We start from the raw sequence: 16,087 nt of genomic DNA on the forward strand, positions 1-16,087 counted from the left end.
TTATTTAAGTGATTGTTTGTGACTTCTATGGTTTTGTTTTGGTACAGTCATCACTTTAGATATATATTTTTTACATAAAAACTGAAAAATACACTAAAATCACTCATTCTGGTTTAAATCATGCCATTATAATTTGTGCAGCCTAATCAAACAGTGCCACTAACAATGTAACACGTTTATAAGACACAAAACCCTAGCAAACAAATACAAATGTTCAAAACAAACCATTCCCATTAAAAGAAAAATAAACCAAATAGAACAATTGCTCAGTGAAAATCATTTTACCAATCTGCATATCAGCTGTTTTAAAGTCTCACTAACTTCTGAGTATTTGACAAATCCTCATCATTTCATAATCTAAAATAAATCAAAACCTAAAATAATTTCCCGAAAAAATGCCTAAGCAAACCATCGCAAATTATCCAATGTTTTCCCCCAAATCACGCACAACTGTGAAGAAGGCGGGGCTTAAACAGGTCACTTCCGGGATGGTTTTATGAGCTCAATTTGCTAGCGAAACCGTTGGGGTTCTTCCTACGAAATAGGCAAAAAGGAGGAGTAAATAAAACATGTTTGAGGTAGTGCCTCTTCTGAGGAAGTGAAATGATAACATGAAGCTTCTCCTGTAATTGCAACCAGCGTCATTTTCGTGGTTCACGATGCCGTCTCAGCGTGTCTTCGCCCTGCCGATGCAGCAATCTCTTCTGCTGCCTGCAGTCATCAACCCATTTGTGCAGGACACCCAACTCTCCAAGGCCACCATAATCAAAGTGAGTGAGTGACAACGGCGCCTGTAGATAAAATATACCCAACAGAAACTACATATCCCATTATATCTGTGCTATTATGTACACATCGCTTCGGCTTGCCCTGCGTATGTAATCTGCTTTGCTATGTTGTTGCTTTACTGCGAGAACAATGCGAGGGGTTGTGAGCGCCCCACTGATCTGGATCATGGAATGTAAACGACATGTGTTTCCGGATAACATTCTGACAGCCTTGTTTGTTTGTGTGTGCAGTTTTTTCTTCAAGGAATCATCCTGGTTCCTCTTCGAGCCATCCTCATCTCGTTGGTCCTAATGGTGTCCTGGTTAGTGGCTGTCATCATCACCTTTAATTATCCCATAAAAGGAGCTGTGGCACCAATGACAGGATGGAGAAGGTAACTTTTTAAACAACTAGCCCAGTGAGGGAAATCTAAAAAAAATGTAAAAAAAATAAATAAGTTGTTACTGTCACTCGCTTATAAGCCGTACCCTTAAAACTGCCTTGAAATCGTTGAATTTTCCAATGTCGCAGAGTCTTTGACAGTTTGATGTGCAGAATTAGAAGGATAACAACAACAAAAATCCTCATACTTGACTGAAATTTGGAAGTGAGAGTCACATTTTGTACTGTAATTCTAATATTTGCCGTGAACTCTGCTGCAGCATTAAGTTTATTTTGTTATCTTTTACCCAGTATTTTATTATTGCAGTTTCGTGTATGTCAAGTGTAATTTGTGCACATATAAGCCGTACCCTTGATTCAGTCATAGGTTTTTTTTAACGACAAATACGGCATACATGCGAGAAAATACTATAATATATGCTATTCGTCGGTCGTCCCAAAAGAAATGCATTTGTTTTTGTTTTATTCAACAATAAAAACACCACTGGATTGCTAAAAACATAAATATGATGAAAAATGGAAATAAACTAGTTTAATAAGTAAGAATATTATATATAATAATAACACTGGACTGCCATTTAAGATATTATTAATGTAATTTTGCAATAACATGAGAATAAGGTAGAGGACTCCAAAATTTTAACTGCTAAGTGATGGCATAAAAAAAAAAATGTTACCATTAATTGGTTCATTGTGTTTATCTAATAAACACATTCATTCATATGAACATGAAACGTCCTGCAGCATTTTCTCTGATTAACGATCCTTCCAAAGAATCACCAGTCAAACCAGCTTAGATCAAAAATCTAGAACTTGTTTACGCTAAGTGCTTTTCCAGATCATATCTGTTCACCAGCATTGCTTGGGGTGTGTTCCCAGAACACAGGCAGCAATTACCATAAACTCTTTGGATTCTTGTTTATGCTTGAACGCATCCAGTATCTGATTGCTTTATTTAAACTCAATTTCTTCTGTCAGAGTAGTTGCGGAAGCTGGCATCTTGAGCAATGAGGAAGCCAATGGCGGAAGTCGAAATTAGTTGCAAAGTAGAATTAAAGCCCAGTATTGTGAAACTTTTGTTGCAAAGACTTAGTACTTACATGTAAAATATGCAACTACTTGCCCAATATAATTGTACTTTATAACCAGAAAATAATGCCAAATTTAATTACAGTGAGGTAATATAATGCAATATTGCATGTTGCAGTAAAAAGTACACTAAACGCTAAATATAAAACAAAATACACCTATAAAATACAGGTTCTCTTAGTTAACTTGAGTTTTTCTAAAATCCTATTTAAAACTAGATTTTTTTTCTGGCATTTTACGACTAAACTACCGTATTTTCACGACCATAAGGCGCACTTAAAAGTCTTACATTTTCTCCAAAATAGACAGTGCGCCTTATAATCCAGTGCGCCTTATATATGGAAAAAACAGTAAACCAAAAACGAAAAACCACCACTGTCGAATATTAAAAAAACACGAACGCCTGAACTGAAGCAATACTGTTAAATATGCAGATGCCATCTTAGTTTACAAAATCTTCCATCATATAGCTCCTCCCCCACTGCAAGATGTTATACAAAAAAATCCAAAACATCAATAATGGCTGGCTCTAGAGGTGACTGTGTAGTGAGTGCTTCATACCTGGAAGTCAATAGCAATTACCGTATTTTCACGACTATAAGGCGGACTTAAAAGTCTTAAATTTTCTCCAAAATAGACAGTGTGCCTTATAATACAGTGCGCCTTATATAGGGAAAAAATGTAATTCATTAAGGGTGCGCCTTATAATTAGGTGCGCCTTATAGTCGTGAAAATATGGTGACTTATACATTTTCACTTTAAATGTATTGTCATTAAAATCATTGTAATAGTTATGTCAATTGTTGTTTATATAATGCACATTATTTTTTATTAGTTTGTTTTAATTGGTAGATCACTTTGTTCAACTGTTGTTGCTTTAAATGAGCTTCTTAAATAAACTTTAAACTTGACTGTCTGCAGGGTCATGTGTCTGAGTGTAATGGCTCCACTGGGACGAGCTTACTACTTCTGCATGGGCTTCCGTGTAGTGGTTAAGGGCAAGCAGGTGGACAGTAGCGAGGCCCCAATCCTTGCAGTGGCCCCCCATTCCACCTTCTTCGATGGTATTGTGTGTATCGTGGCTGGCCTGCCTTCCACTGTGTCCCGGGGGGAGAATTTGGACACACCCATATTTGGGAGTAAGTAATTTTTGGGTCGTCATTTGGGATGGAACATTTCTATTTCTCTTTTTATGACAATAGTTGATGTTGTGTCAGTTTTGAAATGAGCTAAATGGTATTGAGTCTAATATGATATGAGCTTTTACGTGATCCACTGGGACTTATATTTTCAATTTTTTTTTTGTCGCAGGACTTCTACGCTGCCTACAGCCAGTGTTGGTAGTCAGAGTAGACTCCGACTCAAGAAAGAACACAATCCTAGAGATTGTCGAAAGGGCAAAGTCAGGAGGCCGCTGGCCTCAGGTTTGAGAATATAATACAACTTAAATACAACACACCTTTTTAGTAAAGAGCTTTAAAGTTCAAGTTGAGGCTTGTTGCACCATTTCCTTTGTATGCAACTTCTTTTTTCCTTTTCAGGTTTTGATATTTCCCGAGGCGACCTGTACAAATCGCTCGTGTCTCATCACATTCAAACAAGGTTCAGTATTAAAACTCATCAGTCCATACTTTTTCATCATACTTTGATAAATGACTTGAGCTAACCCAACTGGCTTTGGGTTAGAGCAAGGGTGTCAGACTCGGGTTGGTTCGCGGGCCACATTAACATCAGCTCGATTCAATATGGGCCGGATCATTTTAGACATTTAGATTTTTTTTTATTTTTTATAAATGGATTAAAAGAAGTGGATCAAAATCCCTAACTATTCCATTTTTTTTATAAATCTAAAACAATGTTTATTTGAGCTTTTTTTCTTAGTAAAGGAAAATCTCTTTTAATCATTATGTCCCATATTAAAGTGGATAACAGAAAATATTTTTATATATTTTTAGATTTTACAAAATGATTTTTGAACTAAAAACAGAAATAATGGTTAAAAAAATTACAATTATTGATTAAAATGGGAAAAATCAAGAAATAAAATATATATCTCTAATCTTAATTTAAATTTGATCCAAAAAACAGAAAGTCGGCACTCATGATTTACTTTCACGGGCCACACAAAATTATGTAGTGGGCCAGATTTGGCCCCCGGGCCGCCACTTTGACACGTGGGTTAGAGACACGCTTTACTGCTGCATAACCCCAAGTATGCCACATGTGAATTATTATTATTAAGTATTCACACCAAAACAAACATATTACAATAGAAATAAGTAAAACATTTACAGAATATGTTATATTTCCTTTGCATTCATTCCATACTATAGGTGCCTTTATTCCAGGCGTACCTGTGCAGCCTGTGATTATGAGATATCCCAATAAAATTGTAAGTTTCCAACAACAATACTGGATGAAATAGGATTGGATTACATGGACTATTCAAGTGCATTAACTTTTGCTGTATTTTCTATTTTCTTACATTACAGGATACGGTTACATGGACATGGCAAGGTTTCAAATCGTAAGTTGACACATTGCAAAACTTGTTCTTGTTTTGTTATGTTAATTGTTACCCACTATTCTGATGAATATGTCTTTGTAGGGGGACCCTGCTGCTTTTAACTTTGTGTCAGCTGTACACCACTGTAGAGATTGAGGTAATCTTTACACAATTCATGTTTTGTTTTTATTCTTTTTCTCTGGAAGTTGGATCTTGTAGTAGAAAAAGCAAAAGCTTTTATATTTTAACAATTGCATTTTTTTAATACTATAACCTATCACAGTTTAGGCACCAAATTTGCACAAAAATCAACCAATTCCAACTGAAAAAAATACTGAAATGAAACATCATCTGTTCAAAAAGAAACAGTGCCCTCTAGTGCATTGCTAGAAATTAAAATGATATCTCCGGTTTTATGTCTTTGGCAAATAAAAAAATGGAAGAGAGATTAAAAGTCACGCTTTTTGGTAATGTTGTAAGTTTAGTAGTTTATTTTTGAGTTGCTTTAAATACGTATTTTGACTGACCCTGTGACCTTATTATGATGTACTGTATTCTTCAGTTTCTGCCACCTTACATCCCCACAGAGGAAGAGAAGAAAAGTCCTTCTTTGCTCGCTAGCAAAGTGAGAGACATCATGGCCAAGTGAGTGAAGACACATACTGAAAGCATCAAACCTCCCTGTATTATTTGCTTCATCACCCTTACAGGGCATTGGGTGTCCCTGTGACGGAACACACATTCGAAGACTGCCGTCTGATGATCTCTGCAGGCGAGTTGACACTGCCAATGGAGGCCGGCCTGGTTGAATTCACCAAAATTTGCCAAAAACTCAAGTATGACTTTTTTTTTTTGACATTGCGTTGACCTGACACTTTAAAAAAAATATGGATTCTTCTTCAGAATCAAGTGGGGTAATGTAAGGAAGGAATTGGATGGTTTTGCTGCCATAGCCAGCTCTTGCAAAGGGGGCCGCATCACCATCAATGAGTTCGCTAGCTTCCTCAAGCTGCCCATCAATCCTGCCCTGGAGGAGCTGTTTGCGCTCTATGACAGGGTACGACACTTGACATCTTTAGTTCTATTGCAAGCAGACTTTTGTAATTTTGCACCATTTTATATTTTTAATAATACAGCAGAGCCATCACTTTTTGTGTATGCACGGTTCGTCAAAAGCTAATGCTCATTTGTGCTGAAACTTAACCATTATGGTATGAATTGCCAAAATTGTGACCAAATTCAGAAAATAATACAATATTGAATATTGAATTCGCTTGACAATAAACCACGATTGAGACACAACTATTTGTACACAAGCAATAAAAGAGTCAAATCCTCCTAGTGCAGATATGGGCAACCTATGACCCGTGGGCCACATACGGGCCCGTTAGGCTTTTTAATCCGGCCCGCCGACGTTGTCCAAATATTTTTTTATTTCTTCCCCGCAAGATAGCGCCGGTACGCGGAAGCCAGTGACAGTAGCTTTGTCCACTCTAATTTGTTTTTTTGTGTTTTATAGCCCCTCAATCTTTTTTAAATTACATTTTAATATTTCTTAATACATTCCTTTTTACTATGTACTTTATACTTTTTACTTTAATGATGAATGATGAGTATAATAATACTTTAGTCCTTTTTTTTTCTTTATGTTTCAGATGTACTGTTAACAGATGCACTTTTTTATATGTATCATATCTTGTGCTGACCCGGCCCAGCTGTCAAATATTTAAATTCAATGTGGCCCCCGGGCCGAAAAGTTTGCCCACCCCTGTTCTAGTGTATTTTTTTGGAGTACAAAGTAATGTTTTAGTTAAAATGATTTGCATTAGGGCTTGAATTGTATTATTTTCATGTCTCTACTTGCATTTTTTTCCCCAAGGATGGAGATGGTACCATAGATTTCAGAGAGTATGTCATCGGTGTGACCATCTTATGTCGACCCGCTAACACTGAAGAGGTGCTGCGCATGGCATTCCAGGTTTGTTAAATGTGCTATATGAAATATTATTTCAATAGCAGATATTAGCTTGGTCTCATGCTAGGCAGGCCTAGGTTTGAATAATACTGAACAAGACTAAAAGACGATTTTTGTTGGCCAGCTGTGAAATAGAAGCAGACAGCCACATTCAAAGACATTTGGATCTTGTCATGGTAATAATCTGTGTCTGCTGCCGACCGCTGTGGGAGTCGTCAAGTCAGTCTCTGAGTCAATTTCGTCGACCAGGACCACAAATGTTGTTTTGGATTAGGTCTGAAAGAAAGAAACAAAAGTAAACTTGGAAAAAGCTTTAGTCTCGGAGGAAAACGATTGTGAGAAGCTGCTCTCAAATGATTTTACTGGCTGAAAAAGTATTTTTCTAAGCACCAAATACAGATATTTCATTCATAATCAATATCTTTTAGCTATTTGACACTGATGAAGATGAGAAAATCACACGAGAGGAGTTCACGGCGCTGCTGCGCTCAGCTTTGGGTGTATCCGAACTCAACATGGCCAAACTTTTTAAAGAAATCGACGCTGACGGCTCGGGTTTCATCTCGTTCAGTGAGTATGCAATATTTATCTACACTTTAGCCCTTCTCTTTAGTAAGAAAATCTGCTTGCAATGAATTTTAGAATTTTTTTTTGGTTAGTTTATCATGTAGTCAAAGATAAAACAAATTCTTCCAATTACTGAGATGCAAATGACTTGACAATGAAGTGTATAATTCAAATTTGGTGCAGCTTCACATGACATACTATGAATGAAATGCACTTGTTGTTTTTGCTTTGAAGCGCCGTCAGGATAAAATGTGTTCGTTTTTTGTTGGATTTCCACCAATGGAAACGCACTTGCAGGCTGTAAAGACTGTACAGTAATCCCTCAAATATCGCGACTTCAACTTTCGCGGCTTTAGTACATTGCAAATGTTTTTCTGGGGTGGGACAATTTTCTTTCGTTTCATTTAATTATTTTTATGAATATAAATGAAACGAAAGAAAATTGTATATGTATATCTGTATATATGTACATGTGTATATGTGTATATATATGTATATATTTGTATATATATGTATGTGTATATGTATATTTATATATGTGTATATATGTATGTTTGTATGCATATATGTATATATGTGTATATATATATGTATGTGTATATATGTATATATATATTTATGTAATAATTTCAGTGTGAAAATCCACACTGAAACTCGCAAGCGAAAGCCACTCCGCTTGCTATGAGGACTCAGCACTAAAGAAGAAAATAGGTCGTTTTAATAGGGTTGATCGTACTTCACGGTTTTTCATTTATCGTGGCCATGTCTGGTCTACATCAACATAATCAATTTGGCTCACATTTGTCGGGACAAATCTGCATTTGAAAACAATTCATTTGTTGGTGATCCCCTTCAGATGAGTTTCAAGCTTTCGCCATGAACCACCCAGAGTACGCCAAGCTCTTCACCACATATTTGGAACTGCAGCGGTATCAGGCCATACAGGAAGTGAAACCTGGAGAGCTGCACTTAAGCGGTTCTTGTGAGAATCAGGAAGACAGCACCTCAGACAAGAAGGAAGACTAACAGAATTTTTTGTATCCACATTCCCTCTGGTCATGAGAACCATGTCGCACTGTAGGCCATGTTGCTTGCCTTTTTATGGACATTTTTAAAAAAATGCTTTGATTTTCAGCTTTAGTAGTGCCTTATGCGGCAGACATACTAAATCCATGGAGTTTGGGGCACTTGACAAAGTTACTACTTAGTCAAAAATATTGTGTTTCCTTGTTATTGTTTTCTTTTGTCCTTTTGGGATTTCTTTTCTGGGCATTTTGATGTAAAATGATAATACTATGCTTTTAGAAATGTACCAGCTAAAGCCAGTTCAGATTTTCATTGTGAACTTTGGAGACATGTCTATCATGAACAATAATAAAAAGAAAAGTTTAAATTATCTATGACTCAAGAGACACAGTGTATCGTTCTTATATGCAGAATTTTAGCATTTTGGCTTGACAAACCCTTCTAACGGCATTTTTACCAAAACTCAAATATGGAATTCATATTCACAACAACAATTGGTAGCCATATATGCGATTTTAGCAGTTTTTATGTGACTTTTGAGGTACAATAATTAAATTAAGTGATATCATAACTAACTTTCGTGTCAGTTGTGTTGATATCAATATAATAAGATAATTTAGGTATTTTTAAACCTAGTAATTATTGTGCTTTGGCTTGCTTTGTAATGCTTTCCACCTCATGTGACTTTCTATGAGTGCACCACTTCAACCTCGTCCTTTGTTTGACTTTTTTTTTCTGTGCCAGTGTAATTAGTGTACAGTAAGCTTTAATAGGAATCCAAGAAAGCAGATTTGTGTGTATGTTTGTACTCAGGGACATGGACCGTTGTAAGACAGCTGGATAATTAGCCAGAGCTTTTTGCTCTGTGTGTTCTGTCTATTTACATCCTTGCTTGGTATGCTGAGGCAGCATAAGTTGACTCCAGCGCAAATAAAATAGGACAATTTGTGAGCAAAAAAAGGCAAATCGTATGTATTCCAGGGGGCGTTCATAGGAACAACAAGCTGTTATGTTTTCTTTGTTATTTCGTCAACTAAGCAATTTCTGAAAGGATAACAAGAATGCATGTTTAATTAACATGGTTTTGCACTGAAGAAATTTAAGTTCATTATGAGGCGAACATGAACTTCATAGTATGCCAATTTTGTGTGAAATTCACTCAGTTACCATCTGGTGGCAGCAGTTAGCAAACAATGTTTTAGTATTTACTACTGAACTTACCCATGTCTTGCATGTATGCAATCTAAAAGACAATATAGTGTACTTTAACTTTTTTTCTATTCATGTTTATACATTGAAACAAGCAAATGTGCAACTGTGACATGTCAATTGCGATCGGAGTAAATATAAACCAATGAAAACTGAGTCACGATTTTTGTTTTCTTTGGAGTGCGTATGTAGTTTTATTTTATTTTGTCGTAGAACTAGGCCTTTTTTATATATTGGCTATATCATAACTGTTGGCTGTGGTATATCACCCCTCACTATACTAAACTAAGGAAACGGATCACCATCTTTCTTGCAGTTTTAACAGCTTTAAATGCGTCTTCCCAAACAGATTTAATGGTTGCCATTTACGATACAAAATACATTTGTACTGGGAGGGCCCTGAAACATGATAATGCACTAAAACATGTTGATTCAATATCAAACATTCTAACTACGTTGAGTACGTTAATAGTAACATTTTTTTTCTTCTAAATCGAAAGAAAAAGCATATCGTTTTTGGGAATGTTTTGAGTCATGACTTACCTGTCAACCTTCAAATTCATGCAGCATATTATCTGCAAACACAATTTTTTAAGTTGTTTATTATTCATCATTACACGAATGGTGACTAGCATATTTCTGCATATATCATAGAATTGTTATGTGGTGGATAGTTTTTTTTAAACAGTCATCTAAAAATATTTCTTTAAAAAATGTTTTTTACGATTAATAAAGGTTTTATGATGCAAAAGCGCACATTATTTCTCTTGGGGAAATTTTGTTCCGAAATGTGTGTAGCTTGGAAGTCAACCACCAAAGGTTGTTTGACTTGGACAATATCCTCCCTCCCTGTATTAGAGAAGTCCCTTTTTCCCACAGTAAGATACAAAAACTTGATACAATTAAAAAAAATAAAACACACTTTCTTCTAATGGGGTCTTATTCTCTCTATTATAAAACATAGCACCCCTTGAATTCCAATTAATTATCACTTATACTTACGAAATCAATCTATAGCACGTTACATTTCCTATCAATTTATCCTACATAAAGACATAATCCCATAATTACATTAAAAATTAAAAGTAAACTTGTCCCTGATTTATTTATTTATTTCAATTTAATAAGAGTAACATAGATACTACCAATGTTTTTGGCCAAAACAGACTGAGAGATAGTCGTCCCACAACATTGTGAGTATTTTTGTTATCTACATATTGGTTTTACCTACTATTTTTTCTTTTGTCCTCACAAGAATTTCTACTTGATATAAGGAACTGTATTTTGACCAAGCACAATTATTTGATTGTCATTTTCATCTAATTGATGCAGATTTCAACTATTAGCACATATCCATTTATACTCCTCTGTGAAATCAATCATTTTATAACATCCCTACAATTTAACTTACAGTATATCTTTCCCATGTCCACCAATGAGGCCACGATAAATGATTTTAGGGCTTGTGCCTTTATTAAAAGCCCAACTGCTTAAAGAAACTTGTGAATTCCACATTACAATTGGATTTAACCTTTTCCAAGCGTCTCATTTCATTTGGATCCATGCTGATGAGATCAATGCAGGCATGTGCCTTTTGCTCCTTTTTAAAATGCTGGGACTTCTTCCGTGTGCTGCCCCCCATTGAAACCCCCCCCAACCAAGTGCAGACACACTAGCAATCACGCATTTGCGCACACTCAGCTATTCATCCTCTTACATTGTATATTGCTGTATCCATTTCAGTAGCGCCTTGGGGCCGATCCTGTCGCAGCAGATTGTGGGAGATAGGCACCCACTAATCTGATTTGGTGCCAGGACCTGGTTGAAGAACATGTAGCCTTGTTTAGGAGCCCAAGCACAACATGGGCTTTATATTGCACGGCTTAGGGAACAGGCATTGGTTTTAAGTGATCTGATGCAATGGGGTTCTTCCTCATTAATGAGCGGGAAACAGGCAGGTGTGGTTGCTACACCCAAGTTTACTATCTGACTAATTTGTGAGAAACATATACAGTGTTCCCTCAGTCATCGCTGTTAATGGGGACCGGGACCACCCGCGATAAGTGAATTTCCGCGAAGTAGGGATTCCCCTTCAAAAATGCTTAATTTGAATTTAATTCAATTTTTATTTTTTATTTATTATTTTATTTTTTTACCCCCCGTATACAGTACACCATATAGAATGCAGGCAGAGAGAGTGAAATTCATGTTATAACAAAAAAAACTGAAAAATATGTTGTCTCAATGTAATATTTGTATTTTATTATTTTTTTCAAAAGAAAAATCTGCAAAGCTCTGAGTCCGCGGTGGCTGAAACGCGAAGTAGCGAGGGAACACTGTAGTTTGTAACTTTGTTTTATTATTGAAGCAAGGGAATCATGCACTTTAATTCCCATTGGAATTCCACCAAATTTGGTAGCGTTCGTTTTCAAGTTTGTTGATTAAAAAATACGGATATCCTACTAAAAACATCACATTCCAAATGGGTGGGTATTTGGGGGGGGGGGGGGGGGGGTGTTGCATAATGGTAACAAAGTGTTTTTATTTGTAGTTTAAGTTCCTGGACTGGATAATTCCTGTTATTGACAACAGGATGCATAGCCTCAAACACATGCACATTGAATGTATACACACACGCCAATGTATTTACACTGCTGTCTGTAAAACAGTCTGAATAAATGCATTAAGAGGAAGATTCTGTATAATTTGTCCCTGTAGATGAACAAAACCAAGGTCTTATGATGTCATGTATACAGTAGGAAATTAATGATAATAGGGTTAGCTCCTTAATGCAAGCCATCTGGGGCAACTTTTTTTGTACACCTTCAAACTATTCTCAAGCCATGTGAGGTCTATTTTAAATTCATTAAACAAGAGGACATTTCAACCTAATTTGTTTCAATGTTTGTTAAAATTCTTTATTCATTGTAGTTGTTCCGGTTTGAAGTGAACCTTTCTTTTCTAATGCAGATTACTATCAGGTAGATTGTCTTAACTTTGTTTTCCTAAGCTTGTAGACAACATGCAAATGTTAGTTTGTGGTTCCACACCACCTAAGGCAAGGGTTGGTTCGTGGGTTGCTTTAACGTCAACTTGATTTCACGTGGGCTGGACCATTTTAGATATAATATTTAGATTTTTTTAATAAATGGATTAAAAGAACTGGATTAAAAGCCCTGAATAATCACTTTTTTATAGATCTAAAACAATGTTTATTTTAGCTTTTTTTATATATATTTTTAGAGTTTACAAAGTGATTTTTGAACTAAAAATGCAGAAAAAAATGTATTAAAAATTACAATTATGGATTTAAAAGGGGGGAAATCAGGAAATTTTATATGCATATATACTCTGCATTTTAATTTGATCCTAAAACAGAAAGTCGGCACTCATGATTTACTTTCCCGGGCCACACAAAATGATGCGGTGGGCCAGATTTGTCCCTCGGGCCGCCACTTTGACACATGTGACCTTAGGAAATTAAGTATTGTACTGTAAATGCATTATATTTCATCCAATGGATTGTACCATTTCGGGTAACATGTCACCATTAACAAACCGCTAAAGACCAAAAACAGGTGTGAGTGTTGTCTAATTTTAATCTAGATTGTCTTTATTTTTTAGCATGTTCCCTTCGGAACAGAGGCCTCATGAAAATCCCCCTGACCCCCAAGGGGTTGAACTCTGGCAAGCTGTCTGGTTGGGCTCATCAGGGAGTTCCTCCAGATCTCATTGTTACATTTCCTATCGTGCCAGATGACACCTTGTTGATTTTCTCCCTATTATTCTCTCAAGGAAGTGATTGTTCCTCATTTCCTGTGTGATGGCTTGTCCAAACAGAGAAGGTCCCATCGAGGGCAGGTCCGCATTAAAACGTCAGGTTAGTGTAATAGCTTTTTCTACAGAGTAGGTTTATTTTCTCTCCCCTGTGCTTTGGGTGGTTCACTTCCAGACTGTATTCTTTGGGTGAAAATTAACAACTAATTGGTGAGTAGCAGAGTTGATGAAATAATTAATATTGTCTACAGTTTTGAGTGAAACGGTCTTAAAATGGCAACAACAAACATATCATGGTTTGCTACCTAAGTATCTTACTTTTCAGTGTCATTGGGTGCAAAACAAAAGTCTAAAAAAAGAACACAAGTTCAAACATAACACCAGATAGTTATTACTGAATCTTCCTATAAAATGACTTGATTCAAAAATAGATGTACGTGTACAATACAATACAAAAATACAAATATAAGTTAACATGAAACAAATGTTAGACAACTTTTTTAGGTACTTTTTGTGTCAATTTCAAGTAATTCTCTAATGACCTCAACATAGCAAAGACCTTTCCCAAGACTGTGAATGGAAAAGGTTATCAAGTTCTTACTCTAAGGGCCGGACCTTTACATTGCTGTCACGGTGATGCAAATGATGAAAATAAATTAGCGTATCGACTCTGTCATCCAGATGCTCATCTTCAACTACCAAGAAAAGTTTCATTTGCCTTAACTCCATTTTTGTGGACTTTAGTCAACAACATCTGAAACTAATCCTCACATGACAAGCATATACAATTATGACTGATTCAGCAGACAAGTTGGAACCAGAGTTCTAAGCTGTACTAATGTTCCAAAAGTCCTCTTATTCAATAATATAATCAATCCAGCGTTGGGCTATCCCCCTTCGTTCCCTGCAGTGAATGAGCTTTCTTTTCCTACATATACACCTTTGTATCATGGTTTCTACCCTCAAGGTACTCAAAGCACATTGATACTATCTCCGCATGCACCACCTATTCATGCCAAAAAGGATTCAGTGTCATGGTCACCAGTTTGATGGTTGGACTTGACAACGTTTGATTATTCTACCTCTCATACATGCCTACTTATAGTATTAAATCATAATCTTTCATTTAATCAAACTATTTTAGACATTTGCATAATTGTAACTGGTGGGAACACCAGGGAAAAACCAACAATAGAAAATGAAAACCTGACTGAGTCTTGGCAACCTCACAATTGTTCTTCTAGAAGTATTGGCAGTAAAAAAAAAATCCCACGGACACTATAAAATGTTCGGTTTGCAATAGTCTGGAGGGTTAGGTGTCAGTGATGTAAAAGGCAGAAGGTTGTTACACTAGCTGAATGAAAAAGAGGTTTCTGGTGTGACTGCTGAGAAGCTACATCTTGTTTCATTATCTTCTTATCTTGAAGGTCAACAGCTGGAGTGCCTAAACCTCAAGAAAGAGAGAGCGATAGAGAGAGAGAGAGAGAGAGAGAGAGAGAGAGAGAGTGATCAAGGTAAAGAAGGATGGAACAAATGTGACCTGATAAAGCACCAATGTTACAACTGCAAATGTTACGGGTTCAGCTAACTTAATGTGCACCTCCATTGGTCTGAGTTGTGTGCGGTAGCCGATAGGGCAGATGCACAATGTTCTAAATAAACAGAAGTCATTCAGGAAAAAAAAACAAGAACATCAGTAATATGATATTTTCTTGTTACCTGCTCCCTTGCTCTACTGCAGTTAATCAATCTCCACACAACACAACAAACCAAGCCTATTAGGCTTTTATAAAACAAACCCCCGAAGAGCAAAGAGGACAGTCATTGACTTTAATGGGATGAACTGATCAACCATATCTAATAGAAATCATTCCCCCTGGCAAAAGCTGATGTGCAATTGAATTACACGTGGAACACAATGCTTTTACTGCTTCTTAGAAAAACCCTAATTTGATCACTTTCGTGCAGAGAACAAACAGATAGGGTCCTAATGTAAACATTATTTTTGCAAGTTTTTGTTGCCTGTGGTTGAGTGGTTAGCGTGCCGGCTTCACAGTTTTAAGATTGCGGGTTCCAGCCCAATGTCAGATCTCCCTGTGTGGAGTTTGCATTTTCTCCCAGGGCTTGTGTGGGTTTTTCTCTGGGTACTCCAGTTTCCCCCGACACCCGCAAAACATGCACATGAATAGTTGAATAGGATTTTTTTTCTTGCCAATACTGAATTAATCCTCGAAATTATCTTGTGAAGGCTTTTTTGTCTAACTTTTTAAAAATAATAAATACTTAATACTATTTTAAATATATACTATATATATATAGTACTATATATATAGTATACTTATATACTTATTTTAAATACTTAAAATAATAAATACTTCATTCGGTAATTTAATCCGGAGTTGCCAAACGGCCCATAGTGACTCAAGTCCATTTTCATTGGGATGTCAATTTCTTGACTAGAGTTCTGGATTAACCTATTTTATCGAATCAGAACAAACATTAATATGCGTGCTACTGGTCTGATAGTGATGGTGGCTTCACTCCACTCTCTTTCTTGTTCTCATCCCACCCGAGGATCAAACCCTTGCCGTCAAAATGAAGGTCGAGCGTGCTGACCGCTGAGCTAAAAGACAGGATTAACAGGTGCCAGCATGCTCAATTACGCGTGCAATGTTGGAGATGCTTTTGAGGATAAGCAGAACAGAGGATGCATGATTCATATTTTTAAGCTTTTAAATTGTTTTAACTTTTTAATGGTGGTTAAATTG

The 16,087-nt window shown here is 36.3% G+C and overlaps 1 protein-coding gene across 1 annotated transcript; it reads left to right on the forward strand.

Moving 5' to 3' along the window:
- Positions 1–466: 466 nt before the first annotated feature.
- Positions 467–8,703, forward strand: lpcat2 (lysophosphatidylcholine acyltransferase 2). Its single transcript, XM_077713847.1, has 14 exons — positions 467–770; positions 1,020–1,162; positions 3,181–3,398; positions 3,571–3,683; positions 3,801–3,861; positions 4,593–4,651; positions 4,752–4,786; positions 4,868–4,922; positions 5,328–5,410; positions 5,476–5,601; positions 5,669–5,822; positions 6,645–6,743; positions 7,169–7,310; positions 8,164–8,703. The coding sequence occupies exons 1-14, from the start codon at positions 660–662 to the stop codon at positions 8,331–8,333; spliced, it is 1,569 nt and encodes a 522-aa protein (XP_077569973.1). The 5' UTR covers positions 467–659; the 3' UTR covers positions 8,334–8,703.
- Positions 8,704–16,087: the final 7,384 nt, after the last annotated feature.

This window comes from Stigmatopora nigra, chromosome 3 (genome assembly GCF_051989575.1).
Source record: "Stigmatopora nigra isolate UIUO_SnigA chromosome 3, RoL_Snig_1.1, whole genome shotgun sequence".
NCBI classification, from domain to species: domain Eukaryota; kingdom Metazoa; phylum Chordata; class Actinopteri; order Syngnathiformes; family Syngnathidae; genus Stigmatopora; species Stigmatopora nigra.